The sequence below is a fragment of the Ascaphus truei genome, chromosome 17 (assembly GCF_040206685.1).
Source record: "Ascaphus truei isolate aAscTru1 chromosome 17, aAscTru1.hap1, whole genome shotgun sequence".
Classification (NCBI taxonomy): Eukaryota; Metazoa; Chordata; class Amphibia; order Anura; family Ascaphidae; genus Ascaphus; species Ascaphus truei.
The window spans coordinates 5,763,301-5,781,810 of record NC_134499.1 but is presented as its reverse complement, the minus strand read 5'-3'; the positions used below and the strand labels follow the sequence as shown (position 1 = coordinate 5,781,810).

The following is an 18,510-nucleotide window of genomic DNA, read 5'->3' as shown; positions in this document are numbered from 1 at the left end:
TGCAGTCCTCTCGGGCAGGGGGGTCAACTCCCGTCCTCAAGACCGCCCCAACAGGTCAGGTTTTCAGGATATCCCTGCTTCAGCACAGGTGAATGAATCAGAGGCTCAGTCGAAGAAGCAGGGACTGATTGAGCCACCTTTGCTGAAGCAGGGACTAATGGAGCCACCTGTGAGGGATAGCCTGAGAACCTGACCTGTTGGGTGGGTGGGGAGGGGGACTTGAGGGCTGGAGCTGAGCACCTCTGCTCTGGGATATCCACACTCCGGACAGGGAGCATGAAAGGATATAGCGTATCAGAGCTTCCCTGCTACAGAAAAACAGCATAGGATTTGTATAGTGAAAATTCCACTGATAAATCTGGTGCTGTTTTCACCAGTAGTGCTGCAGTTTTGCTGTAGGAAGAGACATTTGAAACGCTTCAGCATTGAAACATTCTGTGTGATGTATATATGAATACCTATATATTGTGCCATCCATGTACACAGCGCTTTAAGCCGTGATACCCGTGGCCTAATAATATAACACATACTGGGAACAAGCGCTTCAGACAGGAGAGTCCCTGCCCCGAAGAGCTTACAATCTAGGTGGTAAGTAGGGAGAACTCACAGAGACAGTGGGAGGGTGTTCTGGTAAGTGCGTCTGCAGGGGCCACGGTCAGTGTATGAGATGTATAGTATCAGCCCTACTCCGGCAGCGTCGCTGCGTCATGTGATGTCACGTTGCCATGGCAATGCGCTGCAGGAGGCGCACACACCACCCAGACACACCCACACCTACCGCTCTGCCGGGCCCCCGGGGGCCCTGCGCTCCGTCCTGTCAGCGCCGGGGTCCAACTTCCGACCAGAGGACGGTGTTGGAGAAGGGGGGGAGGGGGTCCCCGCGCTCCCTCCTACGGTCGAGTGAAAGTTGGATCCCGGCGCCCGAAAGGAGAGAGTGCGGGGCCCCCGAAGGCATGGGGCCCGAAGCAGCCATCTTCTCACCTTGCCCTAAGGCCGGCTCATGCCAGATCTCATTGGCAGTAAAGTACGTGACATTGCAGACACGGAAAGGTGATACTCAGTATTTCTGAACAGTTACGGCTCGTTTCTCTGGGGGAGAGGGGCGGATTTCCTGTCTAACAGGACTGGTAGCAGGGGCTCTTCTGGAGCTTAACCACTCTATTTTCAGCTCCCGAGACCCACTGGTTTCCCATATACTTACAGTCTTATCCCACCCCCTGGGGAAACATAATGGCCGACAATGAGCGGGCCGATAGAACGCCACAACCGACGATGTTGTGGCTTCCTACTGAATGACGGTCGGCACCATCTTAAAAAACCCAGTAAGTGGACTGGCAGCTTAAACTGGAAGTGTCTCAGTAACTGGTGGGCCTTGGAGCTTAAAATAGCGCAGTTCAACTCCAAAGGAACCCCCACGTTTCAAACCTTTAATGCAGGGGTTCTCAACTCCGTCCTCGAGACCCCCCAACAGGTCAGTTTTTCCCTGCTTCAGCACGGGTGGCTCAATCAATTCCTGCTTCAGGACACGTGGCACAATCAGTGGCTCAGTCTTTGACTGAGCCACTGCATGAGCCACATATGCTAAAGCAGGGATAGGCTTAAAACCTGGCCTGTTGGGGAGGGGGGGCTTGAGGACTAGAGTTGGGGAGCCCTTTCTTAAAGAAATAAATGTACAGTTTGGGGCGGATTAATGCTTGTCCACCTAACAACGTACCCTGTCAAATTAGATCTTAGCCGACTCAAGGATTGTGTGCCCAACGCGTGAATAACCTGTGTGCCCAACGTGTGAATAACCTGTGTGCCCAACGTGTGAATAACCTTTGTGCCCAACGTGTGAATAACCTGTGTGCCCAACGTGTGAATAACCTGTGTGCCCAACGTGTGAATAACCTGTGTGCCCAACGTGTGAATAACCTGTGTGCCCAACGTGTGAATAACCTGTGTGCCCAATGCGTGAATAACCTGTGTGCCCAACGTGTGAATAGCCTGTGTGCCCAACGTGTGAATAACCTGTGTGCCCAACGTGTGAATAACCTGTGTGCCCAACGTGTGAATAACCTGTGTGCCCAACGTGTGAATAACCTGTGTGCCCAACGTGTGAATAACCTGTGTGCCCAACGTGTGAATAACCTGTGTGCCCAACGTGTGAATAACCTGTGTGCCCAACGTGTGAATAACCTGTGTGCCCAACGTGTGAATAACCTGTGTGCCCAACGTGTGAATAACCTGTGTGCCCAACGTGTGAATAACCTGTGTGCCCAACGAGTGAATAACCTGTGTGCCCAACGTGTGAATAACCTGTGTGCCCAACGTGTGAATAGCCTGTGTGCCCAACGTGTGAATAGCCTGTGTGCCCAACGTGTGAATAGCCTGTGTGCCCAACGTGTGAATAACCTGTGTGCCCAACGCGTGAATAACCTGTGTGCCCAACGCGTGAATAACCTGTGTGCCCAACGTGTGAATAACCTGTGTGCCCAACGTGTGAATAACCTGTGTGCCCAACGTGTGAATAACTTGTGTGCCCAACGCGTGAATAACCTGTGTGCCCAACGCGTGAATAACCTGTGTGCCCAACGCGTGAATAACCTGTGTGCCCAACGTGTGAATAACCTGTGTGCCCAACGCGTGAATAACCTGTGTGCCCAACGCGTGAATAACCTGTGTGCCCAACGCGTGAATAACCTGTGTGCCCAACGTGTGAATAACCTGTGTGCCCAACGTGTGAATAACCTGTGTGCCCAACGTGTGAATAACCTGTGTGCCCAACGTGTGAATAACCTGTGTGCCCAACGTGTGAATAACCTGTGTGCCCAACGTGTGAATAACCTGTGTGCCCAACGTGTGAATAACCTGTGTGCCCAACGAGTGAATAACCTGTGTGCCCAACGTGTGAATAACCTGTGTGCCCAACGTGTGAATAGCCTGTGTGCCCAACGTGTGAATAGCCTGTGTGCCCAACGTGTGAATAGCCTGTGTGCCCAACGTGTGAATAACCTGTGTGCCCAACGCGTGAATAACCTGTGTGCCCAACGTGTGAATAACCTGTGTGCCCAACGTGTGAATAACCTGTGTGCCCAACGTGTGAATAACCTGTGTGCCCAACGTGTGAATAACCTGTGTGCCCAACGCGTGAATAACCTGTGTGCCCAACGCGTGAATAACCTGTGTGCCCAACGTGTGAATAACCTGTGTGCCCAACGCATGAATAACCTGTGTGCCCAACGCGTGAATAACCTGTGTGCCCAACGCGTGAATAACCTGTGTGCCCAACGTGTGAATAACCTGTGTGCCCAACGTGTGAATAACCTGTGTGCCCAACGTGTGAATAACCTGTGTGCCCAACGTGTGAATAACCTGTGTGCATGGTTTCACAGAGGCTCAGGTGTAACAGAAAAATCGTCCCCAATGCAGCAGGCGTTACACTTTCCTGACTCAGAGAACCTCAACTAGTTTGGGGAGCCTATAACTGGCCCCCATTTAATGCGACTAACATGGTCCTATTTTGCCTTTTGAGCAATCATTTTATATCTATTCTTAGGAAAATGTATTTGATGATCTCCATCCATCTGAGAAAGACCTAATTAATTTGTCTGAGTCATAGCTGCCGTGTCCCACCATCTGCTCGTGTAAACAGAAGCAAGTACACCAACATGTGTATTTTTGTGCAACAGAATAACAGTGAAAGCTGCTTGTGAAGGTTTGTGAATATTAAATAAGAATGTGAAATCAGCTGAAGCGTCCCTAGGGAGCATGGTGACCAGAGGGAACAGAAGAAGTCTTGGACAGGATGTACGTCTGGCAACTCAGGCCACATTTTGGGATCTCTTTGATGCCCTGGCATATATCTGATTTAGATATATTTAACGTGTTGGTGTAGAAATCAGGACAGTTTTCAGACTTACTGTATGTTTGTCCACAAGACTTAAAGCTGCAGACCAAGCAATATCCTACGTGTGTTTTTTTTTAAAATAAATCAGTTCTGTACTATGAGAAAATATTTGTAGCATTTTTTAAACAACTCTGAATGGCATTTTTAATGTATTATAGTGTAACAAGCATTTTTTGTTTCTATAGCAACCATTTAGAAAGTCACATCCCCTTCCTCTTCTGAAACAGGCTCTGGCACACCCCTTTTTGAGCCCCGCCCTCTCTCTAGCAGTCCACCAATTGTATCTAGTGACTGCCTGGTCACATGATCTCCCCCACAGAACTTTGCATCTTTGGTCCTCTCCTGCTGCACTGACGGCCATTTAATGAGCCCCCGAGCTGAATCTTCGCCAATCGATCACAGGAGAACGGATCGATCGGCAACTTAGCTAATTACTTATTGTGTGGGTTGTATTGATGCGCATATTAAAGGGGATTGTATTGATGCGCATATTAAAGGGGATTGTATTGATGCACACAGTATATTAAAGGGGATTGTATTGATGCACACAGTATATTAAAGGGGATTGTATTGATGCGCATATTAAAGGGGATTGTATTGATGCACACAGTATATTAAAGGGGACTGTATTGATGCACACAGTATATTAAAGGGGATTGTATTGATGCGCATATTAAAGGGGATTGTATTGATGCACACAGTATATTAAAGGGGATTGTATTGATGCGCACAGTATATTAAAGGGGATTGTATTGATGCACACAGTATATTAAAGGGGATTGTATTGATGCACACAGTATATTAAAGGGGATTGTATTGATGCACACAGTATATTAAAGGGGATTGTATTGATGCACACAGTATATTAAAGGGGATTGTATTGATGCACACAGTATATTAAAGGGGATTGTATTGATGCGCATATTAAAGGGGATTGTATTGATGCACACAGTATATTAAAGGGGATTGTATTGATGCGCATATTAAAGGGGATTGTATTGATGCACACAGTATATTAAAGGGGATTGTATTGATGCGCACAGTATATTAAAGGGGATTGTATTGATGCGCATATTAAAGGGGATTGTATTGATGCACACAGTATATTAAAGGGGATTGTATTGATGCACACAGTATATTAAAGGGGATTGTATTGATGCACACAGTATATTAAAGGGGATTGTATTGATGCACACAGTATATTAAAGGGGATTGTATTGATGCACACAGTATATTAAAGGGGATTGTATTGATGCACACAGTATATTAAAGGGGATTGTATTGATGCGCACAGTATATTAAAGGGGATTGTATTGATGCGCACAGTATATTAAAGGGGATTGTATTGATGCACACAGTATATTAAAGGGGATTGTATTGATGCACATAGTATATTAAAGGGGGAAAAGACAAAAAAACACTGACAGCTTGGACTGCTTTAAAGTGTAAAGCTCCCGCGTCACGCGGGCGTATCGGAAGCCGCACTGGATGATGTCATGGCTTCCTATTGGCCTCCAGGGCGCGATAACTTTGAAACTCCGCCATAATGTGAACCCTGCCAGCCGAGCGGAGCGGTTACCGACGCCCCCTACGGAGGCCTGTATCTCAGGAAGCAGGAGGGACCCCGGAGCGGAAATTAACGAGGGTCTGCTCCGGAGACCCCCTGCTTCAACCAAATGGAAAAAGAACGGCTTGGATTGCCGCCTAAACTCATATAATGTGAGCACCTGCGCATACCGTGCGGTTTAGTCTTTATAGTGTTAATAAAACGTGACCTCTAGCATCTAAGGTTATACCACGGTGACCTTTACACGGCACTGGGCTCTGAGAGAGCTCCATTTTAACACCCCGGCACTAAATATTTCCAACGCGTAAATCTCCTAGATTTTAACATATAAACAAAATATATATTAATAGTACAAAAAAATAGTGCTGAGTGCGGCGGCAGCTTTAATGGGACAGGCTAAATATACAAAGGTGTTTTAAAGCAAGCTCTGTCTGCATGTTATTGCATTCTTGTTGAACACTATAAATATTGTATTGTATTGTATGTCTTTATTTATATAGCGCCATTAATGTACATAGCGCTTCACAGCAGTAATACACGTGGTAATCGAATAAATAACAGATAATATAAATAACAGATCATGGGAATAAGTTATTCAGACATAAACATAAAATTAAGGAAGAGGAGTCCCTGCCCGAGGAGCTTACAGTCTAATTGGTAGGTAGGGAGAACGTACAGAGACAGTAGGAGGGAGTTCTGGTAAGTGCGTCTGCAGGGGGCCAAGCTTTATGTGTTCAGAATATTCACAGTGCTATTCGTATGCTTCTTTAAGCAAGTGTGTCTTAAGGTGGGTCTTAAAGGTGGATAGAGAGGGTGCTAGTCGGGTACTGAGGGGAAGGGCATTCCAGAGGTGTGGGGCAATCAGTGAGAAAGGTTTAAGGCGGGAGAGGGCTTTAGATAAAAAGGGGGTAGAAAGAAGACATCCTTGAGAAGAACGCAAGAGTCTGGATGGTGCATAAGAGAAATTAGTGTTGAGATGTAAGGAGGGGCAGAGGGGTGTATAGTGAGAGATTAGGATGAGATGTAAGGAGGGGCAGAAGAGTGTAAAGCTTTAAAAGTGAGGAGAAGAATGGAGTGTGAGATGCGGGATTTGATCGGAAGCCAGGAGAGGGATTTCAGGAGGGGAGATGCTGTGACAGATCTAGGAAAGAGTAGAGTGATTCTGGCAGCAGCGTTAAGGATAGATTGTAGGGGAGACAGGCGAGAGGCAGGAAGGCCGGACAGCAGGAGGTTACACTAATCAAGACGGGAGAGAATGAGGGCCTGAGTCAGAGTTTTAGCAGTCGAGCAACAGAGGAAAGGGCGTATCTTTGTTATATTGCGGAGGAAAAAGCGACACGTTTTAGAAATGTTTTGAATGTGAGGGGCGAATGTGAGAGAGGAGTCGAGTGTGACCCCTAGGGAGCGTGCTTGGGCTACTGGGTGAATGATCGTAGTTCCAACAGTAATGTGGAAGGAGGTAGTAGGGCCAGGTTTGGGAGGAAGTATGAGGAGCTCTGTTTTAGCCATGTTGAGTTTAAGGCGACGGAGGGCCATCCAGGATGATATAGCAGAGAGACATTCAGAAACTTTGGTCTGTATAGCAGGTGTAAGGTCAGGTGTTGAAAAGTATATTTGTGTGTCGTCAGCATAGAGGTGATATTTAAACCCAAAAGATGTTATTAGGTCACCTAGAGATACAAAGTATTCGGGTCAGGGCTGGTCAACTCCAGTCCTCAAGGGCCACCAACAGGTCAGGTTTTCAGGATATCCCTGCTTCAGCCTAGGTGGCTCAGTCAATGACAGCAGCACCTGTGCTGAAGCAGGGATACCCCGAAAACCTGACCTGTTGGTGGCCGTTGAGGACAGGAGTTGCCCAAATTTAGACATCCCAGGTATGCTATGAATGTAGCCTTTCTAATCAAATTCTGTATTATTTATATCAGGGGGGGGGGTGTTTACTTAGTTTTTTCCCCTCGTCCCCTGCGCTCCCTTGGGCCAATAAAAGATTGATGTGTAAACCTGCCCACGTAACTCAGGCACATCTAAGCCGACGCACGGAATGGCTTCCTCATCAATATACATGAGCCATCTCACTTGACTTGACCAATGCGAGAGGCGGTGCTCTCCCTGGCTGCAGCATCCTGCCTGAGACAGCGGCATTCCCCGCTCACATTGGGCTGTGCGTTAGCAGCATTTCCAAGTCCTATTGTAAAATGATGTTTGAGTGGGAGCCTTCAAAAGGCATCAGCGCGGGTGGGGTGACTCTCCGGTAGAATCAACAAAGTTGGTTGTTCTCATGCTTTCCCTCTCTGTGTTTTTTCCCTCTCTGTCCGTGAAGGTGCCGCAGATAAGGGCGAACATGCAGCTGCTAACGCCCGCATTTATCACCATGGGAAGCGGTGAATGGAAAGAAGCTGTGCTGCAGCCGTGAAAGCAGCAAAGCACCCTGCGGATTTGGCTGGGGCACCCGTCGCTCTTCCCAGGAACGGCTCCTAGCTCGGTCGATCAGAAACAACACTGGATTTCCCCGTCTCTGGCCTTGCGGCCAAACCTCGGACATTTTGAGCGGTAGATTCTTTTCCCGGTTCTTACTGCTTGGTGGGTTGTCTTTTTCTTCTTCTCCTTCTCACTTCTGCTCACCGAGGGATACCTGGGGTGCCCGGAAGAACCAAACAAGTGGCAATGGGTGACATGAGTAATAGTGATTTCTATTCCAAGAACCAAAGAAATGACGCTAACCATGCAGGCGAGTTTGGGTGCACCCTGGACGATCTGCGCTCCCTCATGGAGCTGCGAGGGGGCGAGGCAGTGGTTAAAATTAAGGACAGCTACGGTGACTCGGACGGCCTGTGCAGACAGTTACAGACATCGCCTACAGAAGGTAAGAGCCTCTACAATGCTGTTATGTGGCGAGTTATTCGTTTCCAGGCATGGTACTGTGTCAATGATAAATAAGAATGTCCTTATCTGTGTCACATATACTGTGTCCTGTGTCATGCTGCATACACTGGATGCAGGTTTCATAGATAAGGTTGATAGCTTTGGAGATTGACAGAAAGATGTGCAGTTGTAAATATACCCCATCACTATACATGCATCAAGTGACAGCTTCTATTACTCCGTGTAACCTCTCCCACCGCCGGTAAGACACAGCATCGGACCAGAGAAATGCCACTGAAATGTAGTCATCGCAGTGATAAACAGACATGTATACAGTATGGAGTTATTATATGTATGGGCTTACATTTTGCAGTGACTTGTCCCAATGTGTACAATGCAAGATGCCTGGAATTGCAGCCGCTGACTGACGGGTCCCCTGGTAACTCTGTCGCACCGATGTGTAATAATATTCCATTTGCTGCGCCAGTCCCAGCGCTTATTTATTTGTTTGCATTTATTTTTTTACTCGGGATTGAAGCTGGGGGTCTCTCTGGAGCTTAACCCCATTCCTGTTAGCTCTGGGGACCCCCTGCGTCCCGATATACAGAAGGGGGCGCCGGTATCTCTCTGCTTTTTAAAACTCGGCGTCACGTGGGCCAATAGGAAGCCGCACCGGATGACATCACGGCTTCCTATTGGCCCAAAGGGCGCGGGAGCTTTGAAACGCGCCCATAATGTTAACCCAGCTACTCAGCTGAAGCGGCTACTGGCGCCCCCTACGGAGGTCTGTATCTCCGGAAGCAGGGGTATCCGGAGCTGAAATTAACGGGGTTCAGTTCTGGAGACCCCCTGCTTCAACCCTGTGTAAAGAGACATTTGATTCTGTTTAAAATAGCTACTTTGCTTTGTCATTTCATAGACAGCGTTAGTCAGATTTCCCCGTATCTCTTTCATTGTACTCCTGGGTAACACAAAGGGAGATATAATACAATAACTGCATCACGCATACAGGAACACGATAGGAAAGACATCCCTGCAGCGAAGAGCTTACAATCAAAGTCCCATGTTTGCAGACTTACACAGACAATAAGGAAAGGGGCTCAACTCCACTCCTCCAGCGTCCTCCCCGCCAACAGGTCAGGTTTTCAGGATATCCCAGCTTCAGCACAGGTGGCTCAATCAGAGGCTCAGTCAAAAACTGCACCACCTGTGCTGTAGCAGGGTTACCCTGAAAACCTGACCTGTTGGGGGGGCTTGAGGACTGGAGTTGAGCCCCCTGCACTGAAGGTGTCAGTGCAGTGAATGGCAGTTCCGGGGCAAGGGTTCTGGTGAGGGCCTATTCTCGTAGCACCGACATACCGCTTCTAAAGAGCCTTTCCGATGGCACTGGCGCGCTGTGCTATTCCGTAAGCCCGTCTCGCATGTCCGAACCGTGCGGGAAGCCGTGTCATTCCGGCTCTGCCAATCCGGCTCTGCCTATCCGGCTCTGCCAATCCGGCTCTGCCAATCCGGCTCTGCCAATCCGGCTCTGCCTATCCGGCTCTGCCAATCCGGCTCTGCCAATCCGGCTCTGCCAATCCGGCTCTGCCTATCCGGCTCTGCCAATCCGGCTCTGCCAATCCGGTTGAAATAATGCGACTTGCAATAGAGAATACGTTTTTTCACACATTTCATCCCGCGACTTCTATGGCAGCTTCGGAGCTATGGGACTAGGCCCCCCAGAATTTAAGGCCCCCCAGAATTTAAGGCCAAGAGCACAATTTCTCAGCAGAAAGTGATCCTGCGAATATGATGGACGTAGAATGGGACGTGTGGCCTCCCTGTGTATCACACGTCTTTCTGTAACAGATTATACTCACATTCAGCCGTTCAGAGATTATACTCATATACTATTATACTAATTCAGAGATTATACTCATATACTATTATACTAATTCAGAGATTATACTCATATACTATTATACTAATTCAGAGATTATACTCATATACTATTATACTAATTCAGAGATTATACTCATATACTATTATACTAATTCAGAGATTATACTCATATACTATTATACTAATTCAGAGATTATACTCATATACTATTATACTAATTCAGAGATTATACTCATATACTATTATACTAATTCAGAGATTATACTCATATACTATTATACTAATTCAGAGATTATACTCATATACTATTATACTAATTCAGAGATTATACTCATATACTATTATACTAATTCAGAGATTATACTCATATACTATTATACTAATTCAGAGATTATACTCATATACTATTATACTAATTCAGAGATTATACTCACATTCAGCCGCATGGAACTCTTGGGATGAGGATTACGCGTCGTTGTCTGACGTATCTTGTAATGTTTTTTTGTGCAATTAACAGGCTGGCTGAATATAGTTGTATGTATCTATGTATATCATTATGTATAAAGCACCCACAGTGTACTCAGCGTTTTACAAAGACAACACCGTATGTATAATACAGTAAGCGCAGCAAAGTCAGACAATAGGAAAGGAAATCCCTGCCCCGGAGAGCTTACAATCTATGTGGTATGTTGGGAGACTTACAGAGACAGCAGGTGAGGGAATAAGTGCAGTAGATGGCAGTGCTTGGGCACACTGGTTGGTAGGAGTGACTGTGGGTGTGGGACAGTAGATGGCAGTGCTTGGGCACACTGGTTGGTAGGAGTGACTGTGGGTGGGACAGTAGATGGCAGTGCTTGGGCACACTGGTTGGTAGGGGTGACTGTGGGTGTGGGACAGTAGATGGCAGTGCTTGGGCACACTGGTTGGTAGGGGTGACTGTGGGTGTGGGACAGTAGATGGCAGTGCTTGGGCACAGTGGTTGGTAGGAGTGACTGTGGGTGTGGGACAGTACATGGTAGTGCTTGGGCACACTGGTTGGTAGGGGTGACTGTGGGTGTGGGACAGTAGATGGCAGTGCTTGGCACAATGGTTGGTAGGAGTGACTGTGGGAGTGGGACAGTAGATGGCAGTGCTTGGGCACACTGGTTGGTAGGGGTGACTGTGGGTGTGGGACAGTAGATGGCAGTGCTTGGGCACACTGGTTGGTAGGAGTGACTGTGGGTGTGGGACAGTAGATGGCAGTGCCCGGGCACAGTGGTTGGTAGGAGTGACTGTGGGTGTGGGACAGTAGATGGCAGTGCCCGGGCACAGTGGTTGGTAGGGGTGACTGTGGGTGTGGGACAGTAGATGGCAGTGCTTGGGTACACGGGTTGGTAGCAGGGACTGTGGGTGTGGGACAGTAGATGGCAGTGCTTGGGCACACTGGTTGGTAGGGGTGACTGTGGGTGTGGGACAGTAGATGGCAGTGCTTGGGCACACTGGTTGGTAGGGGTGACTGTGGGTGTGGGACAGTAGATGGCAGTGCTTAAGCACACTGGTTGGTAGGGGTGACTAGGTGTGGGACAGTAGATGGCAGTGCTTGGGCACACTGGTTGGTTGGGGTGACTGTGGGTGTGGGACAGTAGATGGCAGTGCTTGGGCACACTGGTTGGTAGGAGGGACTGTGGGTGTGGGACAGTAGATGGCAGTGCTTGGGCACACTGGTTGGTAGGGGTGACTAGGTGTGGGACAGTAGATGGCAGTGCTTGGGTACACTGGTTGGTTGGGGTGACTGTGGGTGTGGGACAGTAGATGGCAGTGCTTGGGCACACTGGTTGGTAGGAGTGACTGTGGGTGTGGGACAGTAGATGGCAGTGCTTGGCACAATGGTTGGTAGGAGTGACTGTGGGTGTGGGACAGTAGATTGCAGTGCTTGGGCACATTGGTTGGTAGGAGTGACTGTGGGTGTGGGACAGTAGATGGCTGTGCTTGGGCACACTGGTTGGTAGGGGTGACTGTGGGTGTGGGACAGTAGATGGCAGTGCTTGGGCACACTGGTTGGTAGGGGTGACTGTGGGTGTGGGACAGTAGATGGCAGTGCTTGGGCACACTGGTTGGTAGGGGTGACTGTGGGTGTGGGACAGTAGATGGCAGTGCTTGGGCACACTGGTTGGTAGGAGTGACTGTGGGTGTGGGACAGTAGATGGCAGTGCTTTGGCACACTGGTTGGTAGGGGTGACTGTGGGTGTGGGACAGTAGATGGCAGTGCTTGGGCACACTGGTTGGTAGGAGGGACTGTGGGTGTGGGACAGTAGATGGCAGTGCTTGGGCACACTGGTTGGTAGGAGTGACTGTGGGTGTGGGACAGTAGATGGCAGTGCTTGGCACAATGGTTGGTAGGAGTGACTGTGGGTGTGGGACAGTAGATTGCAGTGCTTGGGCACATTGGTTGGTAGGAGTGACTGTGGGTGTGGGACAGTAGATGGCTGTGCTTGGGCACACTGGTTGGTAGGGGTGACTGTGGGTGTGGGACAGTAGATGGCAGTGCTTGGGCACACTGGTTGGTAGGGGTGACTGTGGGTGTGGGACAGTAGATGGCAGTGCTTGGGCACACTGGTTGGTAGGGGTGACTGTGGGTGTGGGACAGTAGATGGCAGTGCTTGGGCACACTGGTTGGTAGGAGTGACTGTGGGTGTGGGACAGTAGATGGCAGTGCTTTGGCACACTGGTTGGTAGGGGTGACTGTGGGTGTGGGACAGTAGATGGCAGTGCTTGGGCACACTGGTTGGTAGGAGGGACTGTGGGTGTGGGACAGTAGATGGCAGTGCTTGGGCACACTGGTTGGTAGGGGTGACTGTGGGTGTGGGACAGTAGATTGCAGTGCTTGGGCACACTGGTTGGTAGGAGTGACTGTGGGTGTGGGATAGTAGATGGCAGTGCTTGGGCACAATGGTTGGTAGGAGTGACCGTGGGTGTGGGATAGTAGATGGCAGTGCTTGGGCACAATGGTTGGTAGGAGTGACTGTGGATGTGGGACAGTAGATTGCAGTGCTTGGGCACACTGGTTGGTAGGGGTTACTGTGGGTGTGGGACAGTAGATGGCAGTGCTTGGGCACACTGGTTGGTAGGAGTGACTGTGGGTGTGAGACAGTAGATGGCAGTGCTTGGGCACACTGGTTGGTAGGGGTTACTGTGGGTGTGGGACAGTAGATTGCAGTGCTTGGGCACACTGGTTGGTAGGGGTTACTGTGGGTGTGGGACAGTGTGGGCTAATGTTTAATTTGCAAAGGACTAAAAGCAGAAAGATCTAGTCATTCTAGGTCAGATAAATATACTTGTGGTATATAAATAAATTACTGTAGGTGCTACAGGTTCCCGATTCCTTTTTCTCTTATCGATCAATACTTTTTCTTATTTCAAGTATGTTTCCTCTATAAAGCATTAGTAAGACCACACCTTGAATATGGAGTACAATTTTGGGCACCACTCCTTAGAAAAGACATTATGGAACTAGAGAGAGTGCAGAGAAGAGCCACCAAATTAATAAAGGGGATGGACAATCTAACTTATGAGGAGAGGCTAGCTAAATTTGATTTATTTACATTAGAAAAGAGGCGTCTAAGAGGGGATATGATAACTATATACAAATATATTTAGGGACAGTACAAAGAGCTTTCACAATAACTATTCATCCCACGGGCAGTACAAAGGACTCGGGGCCATCCCTTAAGGTTGGAGGAAAGGAGAATTCACCAGCAACAAAGGAAAGGGTCCTTTACAGTAAGGGCAGTTAAAATGTGGGATTCATTACCCATGGAGACTGTGATGGCAGATACAATAGATTTGTTCAAAAAAAGGTTGGGTATCTATTTAGAAAGGAAAGGTATACAGGGATATACCAAATAAGTATACATGGGAAGGATGTTGATCCAGGGATTAATCCGATTGCCAATTCTTGGAGTCCGGAAATAATTTATTTTCCCCCTTATGAGATATCATTGGATGATATGACTCTGGGGTTTTTTGTTTGCCTTCCTCTGGATCAATAAGGAAGTATAGATATGGGATAAAGTATCTATTGTCTAAATTTAGCATACTTTGAACTTGATGGACGTACGTCTTTTTTCAACCTCATCTACTATGTAACTATATAGGTCATAGGAAGGAGGATTTATACACACATTAGGCGTCTCCTTACCCACGCTCCAGCCATGACACCCAGCAGATTTCCGAGTCCGGGAATGAGTGCGTGCCTCTTCTGGGTCCTCATGTTCTCTTCGAGCTATTGACCTGACGCTGCACGCTCTTGCAGAAGTTCCCAACTCCAGTCCTGAAGGAGCACTAACAGTGCAGGTTTTTATGCTAGCCTTTCACTAGCCAAGGTGGCCCAAGCATTTGGACTGTGCTGGAGCAGGGTTACACTTAAAGCCTGCACTGTTAGGACTGGAGTGAGGAGCCTCTGTGTTAAACCGCACGTATAGTGCCCGGAACGGGCGACGCGGCGGGACGGGTGACGTCGCCGCTAGCAAAAGTTATATTTCGTTTTGCGGCGGCGGCGCGGGCGTACTGGCATTTGATTGGTTCAGGGGCTGTCACATGAGGCGACAGCCCTTAAAAAATCAAAATAAACTCTTTCAATGGTTCATACATCTTCGTAGGACAAAAAACCATCTTTGAGGGTAGCATCAGGAACATTTACATTGCACATCAAGGGATATCTTATAAAGAGCCAATGGGGGATTAAGCACATTTTAGGGATTAGGTTATTGCAGGGGGGCTCAACTCCGGTCCTCAAGCACCCCCTAACAGGTCAGGTTTTCAGTATATCCCAGCTTCAGCACAGGTAGCTCAATCAGTGGCTCAGTCAAAGACTGTACCACCTGTGCTGGAGCAGTGACTGATTGAGTCACCTGTGCTGAAGCAGGGATATCCTGAAAACCTGACCTGTTGGGAGGGGGGGGGGAGGGGCTTGATGACTGAAGTTGAGCGTCCCTGAGTTACTGTATGATATACCCAGTAATGTGAATGACTATGTTTGTATGTTTGGATGCAGTGCATGAAAAGCGCTCAGCTGAGCAACTGAGACACAAGGTGACTTGAGACGTCGTCGACGTATTCTGCAGAACTGTCCCTTCCTCTTTGAGGGACCGTGGTTGATGGAGCCGTGACACTGCTGGATTCTGGCTCAGATTTAGTAGGGCCACATTCCCACCAATTACCTTCATATGAAGTCATATAATCTTACATTCAGAGCACTACATGACTAAATCACTACTAAATGACACTGAGCGTGTATACTGCAATGCCAGCGGAATCGCACCACCTTTACATTCATACATACATCTCACAAAGTCCCACGCGGAATCAAGGTTATCGCCGTGAGTCTTAATGATATGAGTCAACAATGAACCGGTGCAAACTGCAATACTGGGATCGGGCAGCTTCCAGGGTGAGGGGCCAAATATGACTTTGCCACCCCGCACAGTCCATAACATTTGTGGCATATTGCTGTAGAGCAGGAGCGGCCAACTCCAGTCATCAAGGGCCACCAACAGGTCAGGTTTTCAGGTGTAGACCATCATTGGACAATAGCAGGGACATGTCTAACGTGTATTGTTTGCAGGCTTGATACCAGTGACTTACTGATATAAAAGAAGAAGGGCAACCTCCCCACAAAGTGCCACCTCCAGGTGGCATTAACCCCTTCCTATCGCTTTCAGCTGGAAGCTCCTATGGTTGGCTATGGTTAATGGTTAGAAAACCCCCCTCACAATAGTTTCACATTTCTGGTGCCACTCCCAGCATTTTACCAAGTAACATGTAACATGGCCCAAGACGAGCAGGTAAAACAAGCCTCATTCCCAGCATAAGATGTCTCATACACGTCATTGGGGCGTTACTCAGAGACCAATATCATTCCATTGGTTTCCAAAATCTTCAAGTCACTCATTTGGATTTTTGTTATGTCCACCAAATAAAGATATACCTTGTGAGCACATTCCCATGTTTCAGACCGGCCTGCGACCCTGCTATTCCCCATTATCTCTTAGCATACACAGCTTCCACTGCAGCCAGGGATTCTGGGTAGTGACATGCAAATGAGCACTCACACAGTGTCACCTTTTGCTTCTTATCCATTTCAACATGGATCAGTGTAAGCTTCTGCCTGCAGCATTACACAGCTTTTCAGCACAGCCCGGGTTACAGAAGTGCGGAGCCAGTAACCTACTCACAGACAGCTACTTCAACCACAACACTTTAAACTTTAACAAGGCACAGTTGTTAAGTTGTCGATTTGCAACCAATCTAGCACTTAAGGGACATTTCTCAGCATCAGATATTTCATGGTGAGGAAGAAATCTACAAATGCAGTACGACAGAGGAAAGTGTTTCTTTATGAACATGTATATTGGATGTATATTGCCATGTATGCAGCGTGCTACAGAACAGACATTGAAGTACTAGGAATTAGACACATTGCACCAGCCATAAAAGAAAGCAAAATGGAACCCCGTCCCAAGGAGTTTGGAACCAACATCCTACTTGTGATAAGCAGGATCACCAACAGTGCCGAAATACATTCACATTCAATGAGTCTATTCAAAGGGGGGCTTAGCTCACATCCGGATTACTTTCCATGCAATGTGAGCCTGACGGTACCAATGTCTGCTCAGCAATAGAGTGTAGATTGAAGCAGGTAAGACAACCGTGGCTGCATAACAAACAAGTTGACACGGTCATTTTCTTCTGGAAGGGGTTATATTTAACCTGCCTCTCACCTGTCTCCCCTACAATCTATCCTAAACGCTGCTGCCAGAATCACTCTACTCTTTCCGAAATCTGTCTCAGCGTCTCCCCTGCTGAAATCTCTCTCCTGGCTTCCTAGCAAATCCTGTATCACACACTCAATTCTCCTCCTCACTTTTAAAGCTTTACACTCTTCTGCCCCTCCTTACATCTCATCCCTAATTTCTCGCTATGCACCATCCCGACTCTTGCGTTCTGCTCAAGGATGTCTTCTCTCTACCCTCTTTGTATCTAAAGCCCTCTCCCGCCTTAAACCTTTCTCACTGACTGCCCCGCACCTCGGGAATGCCCTGCCCCTCAATACCCGACTAGCACCCTCTCTATCCACCTTTAAGACCCACCTTAAATCACACTTGCTTAACGAAGCATATGAGTAGCCCCATGGCTAACACTATACACCTCATACATAAAGCTTGGCCCCCTGCAGACGCACTTACCTGAACGCCCTCCCACTGTCTCTGTACGTTCTCCCTACCTACCAATTAGATTGTAAGCTCCTCGGAGCAGGGACTCCTTCCTAAATGTTACTTTTATGTCTGAAGCACTTATTCCCATGATCTGTTATTTATATTATTTATAATTTATATGATTGTCACATGTATTACTACTGTGAGGCGCTATGTACACTAATGGCGCTATATAAATAAAGACATACATACATACATACATACACACATACATACATACATACATACATACATACATACATACATACATTTACATAGACCAATGATTTCCACCCAACAGGGTCACTTTCTGAGCTTTGTTCATTTACAGAAGTCAGGGAACTCTTAAAGCAGCAGTCCCAGCTGACATTTAAAAAAAAAAAAAAATCTTTAATATGTGCAGCAATACAATTCACATAATGATAAGTAATTAGCTAAGTTGCCAATCGATCCTTTCTCCTGTGATCGATCGGCAAAGATTCGGCACGGGGGTTCACTAAATGGCTGTCAGTGCAGCAGAAGAGGACCAAAGATGCAAAGTTCAGTGGGGAAGATCATGTGACCAGGCAGTCACTAGATACAGTTGGTGCACTGCTAGAAAGAGGGCAGGGCTCAAAAATGGGTGTGACAGAGCCTGTTTCAGAAGAGGAAGGGGATGTGACTTTGCAATGGTTGCTATAGAAAAAAAAGGCTTGTTACATTATAATACATAAAAAATTAAATTCTGAGTTTTGTTTGTTTGGTTTTTTTTTTTAAATGCTACAAGTATTTTCTCACAATACAGAACTGATTTTTTTTTTAAACACACATCTAGGATATTGCCTGGTCTGCAGCTTTAACACCCAGCTCTAACAGTAATCAGGAATACATATCAATATATCGTTCATTAGCTACTTTGCACCGAGCACTTTGGGTGTTTCACATTTGTAATTTTTTTTTTACTTACTTTTTCTTTCTTTTACCCATTTCTTTGTATTTGCGGTGTTTATTTCTGCGGCACACTAGGCTGTAGTTTGCCCTACCCAGTGTAACACCTTTCTTATGACCTCGGGATTAAGACCTCTCAAACCTCACCCAGC

The 18,510-nt window shown here is 47.4% G+C and overlaps 1 protein-coding gene across 14 annotated transcripts in view; it reads left to right on the top strand.

Moving 5' to 3' along the window:
• The window catches only part of ATP2B2 (ATPase plasma membrane Ca2+ transporting 2), a 389,572-nt gene that overhangs the window by 155,120 nt on the left and 215,942 nt on the right, over nt 1-18,510 (top strand). For all 14 annotated transcript variants that reach the window (XM_075573778.1, XM_075573776.1, XM_075573774.1 and 11 more), the window contains one exon: nt 7,777-8,319. In XM_075573778.1, the coding sequence (XP_075429893.1) occupies nt 8,121-8,319 (199 nt within the window). In that variant the 5' untranslated portion in view covers nt 7,777-8,120. The remainder of the gene's footprint in view (nt 1-7,776; nt 8,320-18,510) is intronic.